The 18615-nt window shown below is 41.5% G+C and overlaps 1 protein-coding gene across 1 annotated transcript in view; it reads left to right on the forward strand.

Moving 5' to 3' along the window:
• The window catches only part of SEMA3E (semaphorin 3E), a 94919-nt gene extending 79079 nt beyond the window's left edge, over positions 1-15840 (forward strand). Inside the window, exons 14-16 of the mRNA XM_015422977.1 lie at positions 3025-3092; positions 9818-9957; positions 15388-15840. Coding sequence (XP_015278463.1) covers positions 3025-3092; positions 9818-9957; positions 15388-15840 — 661 coding nt within the window. The remainder of the gene's footprint in view (positions 1-3024; positions 3093-9817; positions 9958-15387) is intronic.
• Positions 15841-18615: the final 2775 nt, after the last annotated feature.

An 18615-nucleotide genomic window follows, 5' to 3' on the forward strand; every position in this document is an offset into this window, starting at 1 on the left:
AATTTGCTGAATTTCTCCTGGGTACAGAGCTACATAAGGCAAAGCAACATTCTTTGGTTCAAGAAGTGGCAACCTTGTTTGTAATTCTGCTCTTTATTAGCATTTTTATTTAACAAAAAACAGAAGAAATATATATTGATCATAATTGCAAGGCTCACATGACCTGAATAAAAATATGGGGTCTGCTCATTCCAGGCCTCAGCTGTAAAAGTCTGTAGTTTAAGATCACAAAAATATTGCCAGAACTGACTTCCACAGAATGTCATTGTTTTGGATGTAGTAACAGTAGGTTGTACCTTTGAGAACTCCACTTTAATTCAACTGTGTCTACTAATTAATATAAGGAGGCAGAGCTCTGGCATTAGCCCTGCAGCATTCAGGGCCAATCTTCTGCTCTGGTGTGAAGCTCCCTATTTCTCAACCTAACATACCTCACAGGGCAGGTGTGGAAATGGTGGAGTTCTACTGCAGCAATTAGTACATTATGAAAGATAATGAGACTAACATATCTCACAGAATTGTTGTAAGGATTACTGAGATAGGCATGGAATTTGTTGAAACTGTTTAAATAACTTTTAATACTAACCATGTTTAAACTGTTTAAATAACTTTTAATACTAACCATGTGCAAAGAAATGTAGCAGAAGAAAGCAAGGGGGACAAGGGCTAAGGTTATATACAAAGCTATTTACAGAAGCATAAGTTACAAAGATTTACAGAAGAACAAAGAAAAGTATTAAACCAACAAATTTCGATGATGGAAGTAGTAGAGGCAATTAAGAGACAGAATAGAGGGAAAGCCCCAGGACCAGATGGTCTGCCAATAGAATTTTACAGGATTTTCGAAGAACGGTTAGCTTTAATTTTTAAGGACATATGTAATTTGGAAAAAGAGCAAGGAACTATTCCAGAAACATGGAAAGAAGCTATAATATCATTAATACATAAATGTATTCCTTATTGCCAGGCCAGGCCCCCCATCAATCAGCTGACAGGCAGGGGAAATTACCAGGAAGTCCCAGGCGATGTCCAGGGGCAATGCTCTGGTATGTGGGGGGAAATTCTATGGTAGAAGCCATTTTTACCATAGAGTTTTTGCCCAAATACCAGAGCATTGCAGCAATGTCACAGGGTGATGATGTCACTTCTTGTGTACTCCAGGAGTGACATAGCCATGTTGCCAGTGCCTGGACCTCCCACTTCTGGTAAGTCCCCCCCATCCCCACTAGAAGGGACCTGGAAACCCTAATTCAGAATGTCTGTGAACTCTCCTGGTTCAGACAGTCACTCTCTTCCACACAGCTCCCTCCCCTCCCCAGCTCCTCTTCATCCTCCCTGCAGCCCAGAACTCCTCAGCTTCCCTCATGAACCAAAACTTACTTTTCAAATCCTCTCCCCTCATGTTCCAACAGAGCAACCAGTTTACACAGCTGCAAGAGTAGTCTATGATTTTCATGGGCAAAAAACTCAAGCGTGCCACACATATTTCAGGGTACCACCACAATGTCCTCATTGTCCATCTTCCTCTTCTAGCCCCTGGTTCCACACCACAGCCATGGAGTGGATATTTGACCTTTTGGCCTGTTAAGGAGCAAAAATTCAGGGAGGGGAGAAGCTCAAGCCCTGGTGATTTTACAGTGACATCTGGTGTCTTCAGCAGAGACTGCTGTGAGATAAATGCCAGTAAGCTGCACCCTTACTAGGCTTTGGCTCACTGGTGCAAGAAGCCCGATCGTGGAGATATATGGTGCCTTCAAGGCACAAGAATCTTCCCTTCACAATGCCATGTCAGCCCCCAGCTGCAGTCTGAAGAGGTAGGGCTCAGATGCAGGTTTACCCTTCAATGAGAACTCAGCCTAACTACCTGTTCATCTACTAAAATATGCCCTAATAGTGTAAAGAGGATACGGTGAATATATTCCTGTGTCATCTTAAAGCAAACAGAATCCACCAGATGTTTGTAATGTGTTTAGCATGGCAGTCTTGGGGGATGTAATCAGAGCAGTCATGTGGTACGGCTTTTGTTGGTCTATACAATTAGACTGCAGGTGGGAGATTTAAAGAAAAGCCCTGCATTTTAGCATATTAGAAAGAAGATGTCGGAAAAACCATGAGGTAGCCATTTCCCCAACAAGCTGTTTTTATAGGTGCCTTTAGACTTAATATGCATTCCCTCTCATGCCATCGTATAGTCCTGTCATCAGTTCCACGTATGAGTGTGCTGATTTTGGAGCTTGCTTTTGACTGACAAAATGTCACCTTACCATATCAACCCTTTTTCTTCAGCATGAACTCAGCAGCAGGTCCCAACACTAGCACCAGAGTAGGGTTGCCAAGTCCCCCATGGCCATTGGCAGGGGGGGGTTGGTAGGGTTGCCAGATCCAGGCTGGGAAACTCCTTCAGATTTGGGGGTGGAGCCTGGGGAGGACAGGGCCTAAGAAATCATGATTTTCTCAAGTTTCAGACTGGAAACGTAAGAACAGTCACATTTAAAAGTGTTTACTTATGCTGTGGGTAATTTCCCCCCCTATCTTTGGCACAGCTGCTGCCTCTTTAACCAAAATGTTTATAAAGAGAAAAGGTGTGTAGACAAACACAAAATGAAGGCAGAGCAACAGACAAATGACTGCACAAGAAACATTGGCAGAGAGAGAAATCAGCCCAGCATTTATCTGTACACTGTAGGCCAGCCATGCTCTCCATGTTCCAGTTTTAAATAGCTATATCCTGGCTCCTCAGCCAATTCACAATATGGATGAGAAAAATGGTAAAGGAGCCTTACTTAAGGATTTTGCAAAATAACAACAGCGGTCAGCTGCCCTTCATTGTTGCCTTGGATACTGAAGACAGATTTTATCAGGCACTGCTAAGAAGTTTTTGCCATTTTCCATCCAAACACCAATTATAGCAGAGAAACGATTTAAGTAATGTGATTCACTTCACACACTGGGGAAGACTTCTAAAGTTAGCTAAGAGCAAGCATGAGAATCTCTTCTCAAATTCTTTTTTTCCCCCTTCTCTAGACGTTTCCGCAGACAAGATGTCCGTCATGGAAATGCAGCTGAGCAGTGCTTTGGCCAGCAATATATTGGTAATTTTCATGCTTTAGTCAGTACATAGAGTTTGACAGCAGTGGCTTTCATCAGAAGCCACAACCACTTTCATGAAATCTCTGAACATTGTGTATTTCCTCCTGTCTAAAAAAGGTAAAGGTAAAGGTTTCCCTTGCTCAAACGTCAGTCGAATCCGACTCTAGGGGGTGGTGCTCATCTCCGTTTCCAAGCCGAAGAGCCAGTGCTGTCCGAAGACATTTCCGTGGTCATGTGGCTGGCATGACTAAACGCCAAGGCATACGGAACGCTGTATATTCCTGTCTGGTGTATTCTAAATACCTAAATGCTATTATTTCCTGATATGCTCCCACATACCAACTGTGCTAAGCAGACAGCCTTCTCTTGTGCCCTCCCTTAGAGCTGTCCATATAGCTGCATCCAAATCACAGGCTTCCTCTGTCATAGGCCCAGTCCTCTGGGATGGTTTACCAGGATTGATGCTGAGAGTTCCTTCATTTAGGAAGTTTGGAGTGGGTAGCTGTGCTAGTCTGTTCTAGTAGAACAAGTCCATTAGCACCTTGAAGTCCAACAAAATATGTAAAAGACGGTATCTGATGAAGTGAGCTTTGACCCATGAAAGCTGGTAAATGTTGGTCTTTAAGGGGCTACTGAACACAAACTTTGTTTTGCATTTATTAAAACAGTTCTGTGTCTTAATATGGGGGGAGGTAATTTCCCCCCACAAGACGGGACTATGTGCTTTTAGTCTGAGCACTGTACTTATTCTGTTAATGGACTTCTGTGTTTTGTGTCCTTGCAACATGTTGTGCTGTTAGCTACTTTTTATTTGTGGAAATAAAGAACAATATAAATATTTTGAACAAAGTAAATAAATAAATAGAAACCTGAAGATATGAGTTAAGCCACTATTTAGGCATATGTTTATGTCATTAAACAAGACTGTGTTATATCTTTTGCTCAGCATACCAAGAAAGAGTGCTTAGTTTGTAAAAGAGAAGGCAGCATCTCAGGCATAGAGGCTACGACTTGGGTACTCATGCCCTTTGGAAAAGTCCCTTGAGAAAGTAGGGAATTTGTCCCAGGCCCTCTTCTAGCACCCATGTGTATACCCCCACAGACCGGGGGGGGGGGAGCCAGATTAGGGGAGGCTCTAAGCCCATTGACTTCTATGGACTTAGAAGGGTGTAACTCTGCCAAGGAGTGCACCATTAGATACATGTTTAGGGATGGGCACAAACTGGGGAAATGGAGGTTCATCCCAGTTTGTGGTTTGTGAAGTCGCACGGACCTTCACAAACCTCCCCATTTATTGAATTGGTTTGGTTGCAAGGTTTGGGGGAAGATCTGCAATCTTCCCTCCCTCCTTTCTGCTGGAGGCAGCTCCCTGAAGCCCGAAGAATGAAAGGGGGGGAAGAGCTTGCAAAAGCCATGTACAGGGAATGCTCCCTTTAAATGGCTTTTGCAAGTTGGCACCACATGAGTGAAGTCCAAGTGATGAGTTCACCCGGAAGTGGTGAACTCACCGCTTGTATTTCATTTGCATGCAGAGCCTACTTGCAATAGCCATTTAAAGGGAATGCTTGGAGGTGGGGGAGAGCAAAATGGATAGCTGAAATGGCTTGCATCTTGCCCCCTCTTGTTCCCCACCACAAATCCCATGAACCTCCAAAAACCATGTGGAGGGTCGTGGGAGGGTTGTGGATAGGGGTAGGGAGAGCCAGTTTGGTGTAGTGGTTAAGTGCACGGAGTCTAATTTGGGAGAACTGGTTTTGATTCCCCACTCCTCCACTTGCACCTGCTGGTGTGACCTTGGGTCAGTCACAAGTTCTGGCACAACTGTTCGTGAAAAAGAGCAGTTTCTCTCTCAGCCCCACCTACCTCACAGGTTGTTTGTTGTGGGGAAGGGAATGGAAAGGAGTTTGTAAGCTGCTCTGAAACTCCTTCCAGTAGTGAAAGGCGGGGTATAAATCCAATCTCTTCTTCTTCTCCTCTAGGGATGGGCATGAACCTCAGCTTGCAAACCACAAACCAGCTATGTTTGTCACAAAATTAGGTTCATGAAAAGGTTCATGCCCATCCCTATACACGTTGTCTGATATATCTTACTGAGAGAGGTCACCATTTTTTTTTACTTTGTTAGATATCTTGCTAGAAAAAATAGCAGTTTCCTGCAGGCCAGATTAGAATTTATAAGGGAAGTACTTTTGTGATGTAAGGAAATTTTGTGCTGTTGTCTGAAAAGCTTGATGCTGAGCAATGGCAGAAGAATATAAAATGTATGTGTGGACTAAGGGTGTGCAAAAAAAATCTGTATTTTTCAGATTTGGGTTTATTGGACCTGAAAAATATCATTAAATACCAAATTTCCCAAATACCAATACCAGTATGGTATTTTTAAAAAAAACAACAACAGGTAAAATGCAAGAATCCTGAATTTTTTGGGTCCATTATACCCTAAGGGGACATTGAAGTCAATGGCAAATCAGTGGTATATTCAGTGCTCTGGAGTGGCTGTTTTTTGAGGTAGAGGCAACAAACTTTCTGCATACCAACTGGAGTCTCTCCTCAAAATAACCCCCAAGTTTCAATAGTATTGGACCAGGGGGTCCAATTCTATGGGCACCCAAAGAGGGTGTCCCCATCCTCCATTGTGTCCAATGTGGAAAAATAGTCAAGCAATACAAGCACTGCAGAATCTCTGCAGTACAGTGAAGTGTGGGGTGGGGTTGGGTGGAGGAACCTTTGGAACACCAGCAGCAGAACCAGTGCAATGTGCCCAGGAGAACCAGTGCCACTGTGGCCGTGCTAAAACCCAACAGGAGTAAGGTTAAACCAGAGAATCTCTGATCTAGAAACTCTGAACTATGTCACACCATAGAATCCAAGCAGGGCTTTAAAAAAAAAATTGCAGGAACAAGGGCTGTTGAAGCCCGGCAGCAGAACACCAAACCATCACTGACTCAGTGGAAGAGCCTTAGCCTAGGGGCTGCAGCTGCACTTCATCACAGGCTCTCCCTTTGCCACCTCCTACCCCAGCAACAAAGAATTTAAGTGTCATCATCAGTGTCACAGCAAGTCATCCGCATGGTGCTCCTGTGGGTTCTGCTGGTTTCAAATTCACACACTTCTATAACTCTACCCCTTTCATCTCCATCAAGATGAATCACAGTTTTTGTGGAGCTCTTTTAAATTCAGCCTACTTAGGGAGTGACTGGATCCCTATGCTAAAAAATTAAATAAAACTGTCAAATAGTTGAACAACTCCTAATAAGACACTTATCGTTAGAGGCCTATTTGGAAGCACCACCTACTCAAACAGTTCCCTTTAGTGGAAACCAATAGGACACATATAGAACAGTGACACGCCCCCTCCCAAACCCAAGAACTAGGCCTGAAGCCTTAGTCTAGGCCACAGGCCTCTCCCCCATCACCAGGCCCACCTAGGGTTACCAAGTGCCTACCACGAATCGGCGGGGGACACATGCTTTCCCGCTGGAACATTCCTGCCTGTAACACACCCATGTCGCACTATGCTGTCACCCAGACGTGACATCAGCACGCTAGGCATGTAGCCGGGCAACGCTCTGGCAATAGGGTTGAAAACCCGATGGTACCACTGAGTTTTCAGCCTCATTGCTAGAGCGTTGTCCGGCTACATGCCTACATCATGTCTGGGCAACAGTATAGTGCAGCGTGTGTGTTTTCCCCATGGGAATGTTCCCGCCAAGAACTATGTGTCCCCTGCCGATTCGCGGTAGGAACTTGGTAACCCTAGGCCCACCCCTAACAACAAGGCAGAAGCCACAGAACTCCAGACTCCAACTGCAACAGCCAGAAACCAAAAGGCTGCCTAATAGAACCAAACTATATGGAACCAAATAACTAGGCTTTCCCCTCCCCATCACCAGGCCCACTACCCAAAAACAGCAGGAAGAGAATTCAAACTCCAAATGCAAAAAACAAAAATCTAACCAAAAAGAACCAAACACTAGGCCTGATGCTACAGCCTAGGCCACAGGTCTCCCCACCCCATAACCCACCCACAAGGCCCAAAAAACAAGGAACAGTAAAAGAAGAAAACTTTTTAAAGTGGTATAAGTAAAACCCTTCACTGTCTTCTCCAGATTCTCAGGCAGCAGCAACTGAAGCAAAAAGCCAGGGAGGCAGGCAGGCAGCCACAGTCTCTCCAAGCCAACAACCCATCCAGCAAGATAGTTGTGGCCTTTTGAAACCAAGTTGCAGATTGCAAATGCACTCTGCAAACCGATGCTGTGCCATTTGCAAAAGCAAAAGCATTGCACTGATTGGCTCAAAGCTCCCCCAAAGGGGCTTTAGCCAATGGCCTTGCAGAGGTGCCTCTTCCCTCTCCCTCCTGTTACCATGGAAATCACAGCAAACAGTGGGGAAGAGAACAAATAAGGAAAGGTAGCCCTTTTAACTTTGTAGCTGCTATTAGATGCTATTAGAGAATCCCAAATAAAGCCAGATTTTGTCCTGCTTGATCAGGGACTCTCTAATCGGCTACACAAATAGCTTTTCTAAAGTGCCTTCGGCTTCACAAATACCAGATAAATGCCAGCAAGGCATTTATTCAGTGCTCTTTTCAGCTCAGGGAATCCGAATGCACACCCCTTGTGTGGACCTGTTGTCAGATGCCATGTATGGCAAAGCCAGGTCAGCATGGTGTGTTACAGGGAGGAATCTTCCGGCTGGGGAGCATGTGTCCCCCGCCAAATCGCGGTAAGTACTTGGGAACCCTATTTCCATGTAAGGTGCCACATGTTTTCTAGGGGCCGCAAAATCTCTTGGCAAGTTTTTTGCATTCTGCTGAGATCAGCAGATGTGCTCAAAACAACAACTTCATCTGTCAATGGTCATGGAAGCTTGTATCTAGCATGGGTGTTGCGGCTAAACTGATCATTTAAAGCTTAAAGAATCATAGAGATGACAGTGGACATCAGATTGAAGAATTAACTTTACAAGCTGGAACATTTCTGGCACCTTCTAGGTGGTGAGTGGGGAATCTCAAGGTGTCCCATAGGGTAAATATTTCTAAATTTTATTGCATAGAGTAGGGCAAAGGAATTAGCATAGATAAATCATTTTCAGTAGCAGCTCTGTGGCAAATACCGTATCGTAACTCACAGACCAGGCTTTGGATTAGAACCTCCAGAAACAGCTGAGATGCCTTATAGATCCCCCAGAAGGGCACTGCATTTTATTCCTTAACTTGGTATCTCCTGAGGTTAAGAATAAAAGCGTATTATTCTCAGGGCTCTGAGGCATTTCCTCTACTTCAAAAGAAAGGAAGGACAGCAATTTGCCTGGCAGGGTTTCAGTCAATTGATTTCTTTATACTGCAAATACACAACAGGACATGACAGATATTTGACAATGACATTTAAACATATCCTTCTCTAAGGCTGATACTTTTATTCCATTTACTTTGTTTTTCCTCTGGTATCTGATCACACCAAATGGCTGTTATTATTTTAAAAATACAAACCCCATCAAAGAGACCGTGTCACCCCTTGAGACAATACTTTCATGCCTAGCTGTTACCCACCCAATAAACCAATCAGGTTTGAAACTTTTGGCTCCAATCCAGTCCCTTTTGAGGAGCATCCCATTCCCCTATCTGTCTTAATGCTTTTTAGGTATAAAAATAGCTCCAGCCTGTGTGACACTGGGAATGTGAACTTGGAACAGAAATGTAAGCAACAAAGGCACTTTGCCACAGTGCAGGTACATAGATGACTATGATCTTGTTTCTGTTCCACTCTCACAACTGCTGCTTTTTCCTTCAAATCATCATGGACTTCATCCACCACATAGGCAGATGTGTACTTTACTCCCTCATTTCTTTATTTGCCTAGGCTAGAATTTATTAAGTTAGGATTTATAGACCATTGTTTATGTGTGTGTGTGCGTGCATGTGTGCGTGCACATGCATATGCATGTTCTTTGTGTTTTATATTCATCTCAGTAATTCCCTATACTATCAGTTTTCTTAATAAAAGCTTAAACCTCAAGTTTTGTTAGTTCTGGGGTCCTCCCCACTCTCATAAGAAGCACTGACTGAATCCAGGACCCTGGTATATCCTTGGCAGAAGGTCCCAGTAATAGTCACCAAGGATAAATGTGTACAGGTGAGCTTGACACACAAAAAGGGGATGTTTCTGTAGTCAGGATACTTTTGGATAATAATGTGTGCTTTAACCTAACAGCACAATACTGTGCCGAGTTCCTCCATTGACTTCACAGTGTAATCTTACACAGAGTTAACGTATTCATACTCTTTAATGAAGCACTATCGAGAATCACTGCAGTGGACTGAGACTGGAGGAGCCCTGCATAGGATTGTACTGTAAACAACTTAAGTTCCCTAAACTCTGACTTTCAGTAATGAAATACCCAAAGAAGTCAGGAAGGCACCATCATCATTGGATTTGAGGGGGAAAGTGCAGAGTAATTTTATTAACAGCCGCTCTCTGCTGATTTGTGCATACTCCTTGTTGAAGTTGACTTGTGTTCTGTGGTATGAAGAATTTTAAAACTTTTTAAAATCTAGTTTTTTTATTTGATTTGGGGTAAGCCACCTTGGCTCCTTCAAGGGAAAGAACAGATATAAGTATTTTAAATTTAATGAATTAAATAAATAAATAAAGTGCACCCCAAAAATGTTCTTAGAAATTCAGAAAGAATTGCTGAGCCCAGGTATTGTGTGTTTTCTTCTTTGTAGGAGACGCTCTGGATCAAACTGAAGAGCAAGTGGTGTATGGCATAGAGCACAACAGCACTCTGCTGGAATGTACTCCCAGGAGCTTGCAAGCAAAGGTGATCTGGTTTGTGCAGAGATCACATGAAGCCAGAAGAGAAGAGGTATATACTCACTCTGCTGGAGAGAGAGAAATTGTATTTGAGGGGATTCTTTCCTCTCCTTTAATCTTGGGTTCTACTCATCATCATGTTCATGTGGCAGCTGTCATAATGTCATTAAATCATAAGAAGCGACATTTTTAGACATTCTGTTCTATGTATTGCATTTCCTTTCTGGGACTTTCTGCATGTGTGTGCAAAGCACGCGCAGCACAATGATGTCACCCAGAAGTGACATCATCATGTCACTGATGTCGCTCTAATTTGTGAGCAAAATTCTATGGTTGGTAGCCAATTTCACCATAGAGTTTTGCCCAAAAACTAGAGCATTGTCTCACAATGCTGGCGATGTCACCCAGAATCACTTCTGGGTGACATCATCATGTTGACTTTCAGGCCAGTTGGGGTAGGATTTCTCCCCACCAGCAAACTGGCAGGCAGCAGGGAAGCACTCTGCAAAAGCAGGGATTCCCCCGCCCCCGGTGGGAGTTCCCCTGCCCCCGGCAGTGGTCTGGCAACCCTAAGTGAAAGTCATTCCAAAGCTCATATAGAGAGACATTGTTCTAAAAGCAAAAGTTACTCTAATGGGACAAGGCTGGGCAAGGAGCTAACAAGGTGTCCACTGCAAGCTTCATTGCATCTTCCTCTGTGACAAAGGCCAATGAATCATCCTCAACTAGACCTAGTCCTCAACCAGACCTCAATCAGACCTAGTTCGATTGTTAACATGGAGATTAAGCTGTGCCAATCCTGTGGATGGGGTTGTTCTGATATTGCAGTCTCAATGCTGACAGCCTCTAGGAAGGCCTCTGTTAACAAGTTTTGTAATTCTTGACTAGTCTTTCTGTCTTTGTGTACCTCTAAATCATTGGTTCTGAGTAATCTACAACAGAAGAGGTTTGGCAGTTTCTGAAGTCTGGCCTTGGAAAAGATAATGGGATGGATGAAGGACAATAAACTGAAGCTCAGTCTAAACAAGACTGAGGTGGTATTGGTCAGTGGAGAAGCTTTTTGAAAACTGCAGAATCAGCCGATTCTGGAGGGGGTTGCTTTCCCTATAAAGGGGCAGGTTCATAGCTTGAGGATTTGGTTGGATCCTGGCCTGTTGTTGGAGGGTCAGGTATCCTCTCTGGCATGAGCTTTAGCTGCTATACAGTTATGGCTGTTCCTCAAAAAGTGTGATCTGGCCACAGTGGTCCATGCTCTGATCACATCCAGATAACTGTAATGTGGTCTGAGGCGGACTTCCTTTGAAACAGTCCAGAAACTTCAATTGGTTCAAAACGTGGAGGGCAGGCTATTGTCAGGGGTGGGGTACAAGGATTATATTACCCCACAGCTGAAAGATCTGCACTGGCTATCCATCTGTTTCTGGACAAAATTCAGAGTGTTGGTTCTCAGCTTTATGGCCCTAAAACAACTTGGGACCACAGTACTTGTAGGACTACCTCGACCTGCATTGTCCAACCCACCAGTTAAGATCTCCCTCCCAAGCCCCTGTGTACCTGTCTTCAGAGCTGAAGCAAGTGGCAACTAGATACAGAAAATGTTTGGTTCCCGGCCTGTAAGGCTTACTTGGCTTACTTTATCACTTTCCTTAATTAGGGGGTTTAAATTTTGTAAAAGTTGTTTGGTGGCTTGCTTCAAGCCTAAGAACTATTTTCTTTCTTTCTTTTTTGGCATTTATTTTCATTTTTCACAGTATACAACCAAAAAGCTATCTTAAATATACATATATGAGTCTATAAGACGTACTCAACAGTTAACAGTTACCCAAGAATACACTTTAGACATTTTAACATCTTTTCCTTGTAATATCAATGTCAGCCTATCTATTTCTGCTCTTTCCAACAATTTACATATTAACTCTTCAATCGAGGTAAGAAAAGATGATTACCAGCATTTAGCCACCAAGATTCGTGCAGATGTTACAACATAGTTTAGTAGACAGACATCATTTGGATTTATCTTATTAGGAATTATATTTAACAAAAATATTTCTTGGGTTAATTCTAAATTTATTGATAACATATCAAGTATCAACTTTTGGACTTCCTTCCAAAATTTATAATTTTTTTTGCACCTCCACCACATATGATAAAAAGAGCCTATGTTGTTTTTACATCTCCAATAATTGTTGGAGGTGCCAGTAGCGCACTTGGCTATTCTATCTGGTTACTAGTACCACCTATAAAATAGTACAAGATATTTTCTTTATAAGAGGTCGCTTTCAAAAGTTTAACAGATTTCCATATTTTACCCCAATCATCAATTGGTATAACATGACCCACATCCTTCATCCATTTGATCATTACCACACTAACCTTATCGTCTTGCATGAAATCTTCCAACATAAAATTATATAGTTTTTGAATGGTTTTATCATTGGTTGACAACCAGAGCTTATCCAGGCTATTTTTAATTGTGTAAAAACCAATTACTTTATCTTTAATAAATCTAGAATTTAACTGAGAACTTTCCCACCATGTTAAATTGATATTAATATACTTTAGCGATTCTGAATCCTTAAGTCTATTGTTCTTATCAAGTAAGTCTTCATATGGTCGTTTTTTCTCCTCTGTTATTAAAGAGGGTAGGATGAAGGGTTCTAGCGGAGAAACCCATCTTGGGATTTTATCATAAAATCTGTCCTTTATATTCTTCCATACTTTAAGGATCCTCTCAACGTATGATGTTTAAAATTGGAGTGTATTTTATCCTTGTCATACCAAACGTAGGAATGTAGGCCCATGTATAAGTCATGACATTCCATCTTTAATCATCTTTGATTTTCCAGGGTTAGCCATTCTTTAATCCATGTAGCTGCTGCCGCCTGATAATAAAGCTGCCAATTTGGTAGACCCAGACCTCCTCTTTCTTTCTTCTCTTGCAATAGTTTCCATTTTATACGGGCTCTTTTGGTATACCAGGCAAAATATTTCACTATTTTATCGAAATCTGCAAAGCATTGAGTATTTTGCGCCAAGAATAAGAAACGAGGCAAAACATTCATCTTGACCGCTGTGATTCTGCCCATGAAGGATAACTGCATGTCTTTCCATCTATGGAGATCTTTCTTAACATCTTCCAACAGTTTTTGATAATTGTTTTCCTTTAACATGCTATTCTTGTTTGTCATAACTATGCCTAGGTACTTTGTCTTTTCTACCACCTGTATTTTCGTTTCGTGTTGTAGTTTCTCAATAATATCTTGGGAACAATTCTTTATAATTATTTTAGTTTTATGAATGTTTCTTTTAAATCCTGTTACTTCTCCAAATTTTGAAATTTCAGCAAGTAAAGAATTAATAGCAGACATTGGTTCTTCAAGAATAAATACCAGATCATCTGCGAAAGCCTGGAGTTTAAATTCTTCTTCTCGTACTTTTAACCCACATATATTTTTATTACTCCTAATTGATTCATTGAGAGATTCTGAAACAAAGATAAATAGCAATGGTGAGAGAGGACAGCCTCGTCTTGTGCCTTTTTATTCACAAAGGTTATTCTGGCGTATTGTTCACAATAAATAGCAGGAATCATTGTTAAAAAGTTGTCACCACAGTCCCATTTCTGAAAATTTTGTATTAGAAAGTCCCATGAGACGTTATCAAATGCTTTCTCCACGTCTAGAAACATCAAGGCTAGCTGTTTTTCAGGATGAGCTTCAAAGTATTCAATAACATTAATTATATTTCTTACATTGTTTTTGATTTGCCTCTTTGGAAGAAAGTCTGATCTTCATGTATAATGTGACACAAAATTCTTTCTAACCTTGAAGCTAAAATACTAGCATATAATTTATAATCTGCATTCAATAATGAGATCGGCCTATAGTTCTTGATCTCTTTTCCATCTGTCTCAGGTTTTAGGATTAATGTTATCAGTGCTTCATTCCAAGAATTTTGGGCTCTCTTTTCCTTAGTGATATTGTGCATCAGTTCTTTCAGAGGAAGTAACAGTTGCTCCTCGAACACTTGATAAACCTCTACAGGAAGTCTGTCCAGGCCTGATGTTTTCTTCTTTTTCAGTTTTTTCCAGAGCTACATGGGCAACCCATAATGACGTTCTCCATGCATCTCTTTGTGTCTGGGATAGACATAAGAAATGGTTGGTCCCAAAAATTTCTCTTTTCTCTTCCTTTCTGCATCAACCTTGGTTCCTTCCTGGTTCTCAGCAATCTTTCTACACACCTTGGAATAAAGCACAGACAGGGAGCCTTCTAGATATCTCTGACAAGCAGGGTATTCTAGATACATGAGAAATAGAAGAGAGGTTACATGACAAAATACACCAGTTTCAGTATCTACAACTGAAAAGTCTAGCAGATAGGCGCGTTCATACATGGCATGCTCGACCTCTCACTATGTTTGAAAAAATAATTAAAACATATACTACAACCACAAAGGGCCTAATTACTTTGCTTTGCATTATTGATATTCTTCCACTCTCTCTTCAGGTTTAGTCGTCTAAACGTAGGAGATGAGCAGTACAATTTCTAAGCACATTTGCTCAGAAGCAATTTAAAAAAACACACCTCTTACGGCTTCAAAAGGGAATTAGATAAGCATATGGAGCAGAGGTCCATCAGTGGCTATTAGCCACAAGGTATAGATAGGGGCTCTGGGGCAAGTGATGCTCTGTCTTCTTGGTGCTTGGGGGGGGTCAACAGTGGGAGAGCTTCTAATGTCTTGGCCCCACTGGTGGACCTCCTGATGGCACCTGGTATTTCTGGCCACTGTGTGACACAGAGTGTTGGACTGGATGGGCCATTGGCCTGATCCAACATTGTCGTCTCTAAAAAAACAAACAAAAAAACTTTGCTTAAACTATTGGCCAAGCATATTGTATGATTCTTGGTTAGCTTATGTTCTAGTTTAATTACTTAGTTTTTGTAGTTTTTTTATTTTTTGTAGTGTGGTTAGTGTTTGTAGAAGGAAAATAATTTTTTTAAAAAACAATTGCAGCTTTAATCATGTTCTTAAATCCTTTCCATTCAGTGGTACCAATTTTGGTTGTGTTATGCTTCAGAACATTTGAAATGACCATGTTCAAAAATTTTTAAACTCTACAAATGCTTCTGGATGTGTTTTCCAGAACTTTCCATAGTTATCCAAATAAATTGTGCAGTTGTCATTCCTTAAGCCTTGGGTTCCCAGGTTCTCCCACTCCTGCAGCCAGAAGGAAAAAAATAGTGTTGTTTTTTTAAAAAAAGCCATAGGCAATGGTAAGATGTCATTTCCAATTTTCTCACAGAAATGATGCTATGCCATTTTTCAACAGCACCCCTTGCTGGACTCCCAGCAGTTGCTATGCTATTTTAGACTGAATTCTGCACAGTCTGTCATTCAATTGTTGCTTTGATGCATATTTTAAAAACAAAAGTCATATAGAATCTGTTTTATCCTTATACAATTTTATACACTTTCTCAGGTGAAGATGGATGATAGACTACTCAAGGTGAAACTGGGTCTCTTGTTCTTAAGACTGCACAAAACAGATGCAGGGACATACTTCTGCCAAACAGTGGAACACAGCATTGTCCATACAATAAGAAAGACCACACTTGAAGTTGTGGAAGAAGACCGTGTAGATGACATGTTCAACAAAGACTATGAAGAGGATGTTTCTCATAAGATGCTATGCCCTGCACAGAGCAGCATCTCCCAGGGCTCTAGGCCATGGTACAAGGAATTTTTGCAGCTCATAGGTTACAGCAACTTCCAGAGAGTAGAGGAGTACTGTGAAAAAGTGTGGTGTACGGATAAGAAGAGGAGATGGCTGAAGATGTCTCCATCCAAATGGAAGTATGCTAACCCACGAGAGAAGAAGGCCCGCATCAAGCCTGAGCGTTATCGTGTCCCCAGGCATACTGCTGACTCTTGATGGGGAAGATGTTCACTCACTCATTCATTCATTCATTCATTCATTCATTCATTCATTCAAGACAGTACTCTTTTATTCTTTTTTTTTTCTTTTTGGACCCAAGGAAAGTGAAGGGAAATTAGTCTTGAATCTGATAATTAATATGAGATGTTGAGCCTGGAAATGGGAAAAAGTGTGTTTTGGTAAGTTATACACTGGTGTCTGTTTAGGTGTGTATGTGTGTGTTTTAATTCTGAGTAATGCTTACTCTTAAATATGCCCCATGGACTGCTTTCATTGAAGGAAAGCCTATCCACCTTCATTTTCACCACATTCAGGCCAGCCAGGAACAGGCTTGTGCTGTACATCTGAGTGTGCTGTGAGCATATGTCAGTGAACACAGATGCCAAAACATGGCAATCAGAGCATTCACGCACTGTATAGTTTCTTGTGTCTTTCACATCTTGTTTTTTTCATATGGCATGTCCTATGTGGACCTTGGAATTCATGCAGAAAATGTGAGAGCTCGTGGCAAAAATGATGATGAAGGATCATAAATCCTTGTTAAAAGTAATTTTGTACTTTGTAGAAGTAAAAGGAATTTGCCATATAGAAATGATATGCAAATTTAGGGGATGGGCCAGTTCTTTGCCACATCCTTCCCTCCCCATCTTGAGGCACTTCTTCACTTCTGCCACTCGATCCCATGTTAATTGGCCTTCATGTGAACTAAGTGTGCCTGTTTATGTGCACAGAACAAACTGCTTAAGAAATGTAGTACAAGTATATCCCATGATGTATTTCCTTAATGCCACAGTAACAAATTGCCATCCCTCCTTTATTACAACCATAATGAAATTAAATGCAGAACATATCTGCCTTTCACTTAACTGTTACCATTCAGCCCACTACCCCTCTTATTACAAGTCAAATGCATGCAAATGCATCCTTTTTCTGTTAAGAGATTGGAACAGGGGCTCTAGAAAGCCATTTTGTTGAACATCTGTAATCTAGATGCCCTCTTGTGGCATAATCTGCTCTATACAGTCTTTCAAACTTCAGCATATAAGAGGGTAGAGCTGCACAAAGCTACACAATGTTGTTCCTTGTTCGTTTTTGTGAGCATTGAAAATCACCTCTTGTTTGCCAGAATTTTCAGCACTAGTTGCAAAAATCACACTCCTGTTGTTTAAATATGTTCTCAGAGCCATATTCTTTTTACTTCTCTGCCTTCACTGCTCTTGGTTGCATTTGCCCTGCCTACTGATTAGTCTGACACAATCCTTTTCTCTAGGATAGTTGTGTTATTGTTAATAGTTTCTATCAACACAAGTGAACAGTGTTGTAAACACTGATTTTTTTCATTCATCTGCCAAACCATCCTGTGAAATGGGCCATTAATGCTGTCATTTGATGTGGGGTAGATGGGTGGGAGAGGGTGAGTGTGATTCTCCTGGAAGAACAGAGATTCAAACAAGGGTCTCCAGGATCTCTTTCTAACATTGGCTTAGATTTTTTTACTTGGTGGACTTGACACACTAGTATTAAAGGAGCCTTGTTTCAACAAGCCAACCAAGTCTAGCTGGTTCTGGTGTCATTCACCTCTGGCCAGATCAGCATCTGCAGAAGTTTAACACAGAGCTGTTTAGCACAAAAGATGGTGACTACTATAAGTAGGAGGAAGAGACTATCCTGAGACCCAGTGACTGGCACTCTTCATGGGAGAAGGTTTGCATGGTGACTAACAAGGTAATATGCATTTACTTCAGTAAAAGGTAATATGCATTTACTTCAGTAAAAGGGAGGTCAGTGTAGATGTCAATGATATTCCTGTCTAAAACCTGCTTCTCTTTGTATTGACTAATTAAATGTGACCTGAACTGTCAGATCTCTCCAAGTGGTGTTTTGTGTGTATCATTGTGGAACCATGAGATGATTGTGCTGTTGTAGTGAAAGGACAAATGAATTCTAGCAGAGGCCATATTCATTTCAGTTGGATTTCTTGAGGAGATGTTCACTGTGCTCCAGATAGAATCCTGAGAAGAGAGGGACAGCTGTCTGCTAATGCTAATGCTGGCAGAGGAAGGAGGGATCCAATGAGTCCCTCTGGCTTTCCTTTCTGCTCACAGAACAGCACTCAGGAGTGTTTGCAGAGTTTAAACATGCAGAGAAACAGAGCACCAACTGTTTAAAGAAAATAACTCAGTTTATTAAAGAAGAAATAAACTCTGATAGAACAGAGGGGAGAGAGAGTGGCTTAACTAACTAACTGCTGCGAGAGACAAGAACAAAGGGGAGCAGGAAGTCTCCCACAAGACAGAAAGGACATAATTTGAAATTATGGGAAGTCTCTAATCTAGCTATGCTAACCACAACAACAACAGATTTATTCACAGCAAAAAGCCAGCACTCTAATACAACAAACTAACTCAAACTAAATTCATACGACCACAAGCATAAATGAAATATATAAAATGAATATCAAATAGAGCAGGACTGTTAAGTCCTGTAACAATTACATCTATTTGTCTTTCACTAGGAGCTTTCTAGTCCTTACAGCCAACCAGCCAAATTTGACATGTTTAGCTGTAACCTTGGGGCACCTACTTTCTAGGAGGTTCTTCAGCAATTGCATCTTTTGACTAGTTGAGGATAGAGTAGTTGTAAAGAGTGGGAGAATATCACGAAACTAACTAAAAGTCCTTCAGCTGTCCCCTATAGGCTGTTCTTCTGATCCTCTTCAAGTAGGTGCACTATAGGCCTTGTATATTCCAACAGTGATGGTTGGGACAGCGG

Source organism: Gekko japonicus, unplaced genomic scaffold (assembly GCF_001447785.1).
Source record: "Gekko japonicus isolate JY-2015 unplaced genomic scaffold, Gekko_japonicus_V1.1 scaffold145, whole genome shotgun sequence".
NCBI classification, from domain to species: Eukaryota; Metazoa; Chordata; class Lepidosauria; order Squamata; family Gekkonidae; genus Gekko; species Gekko japonicus.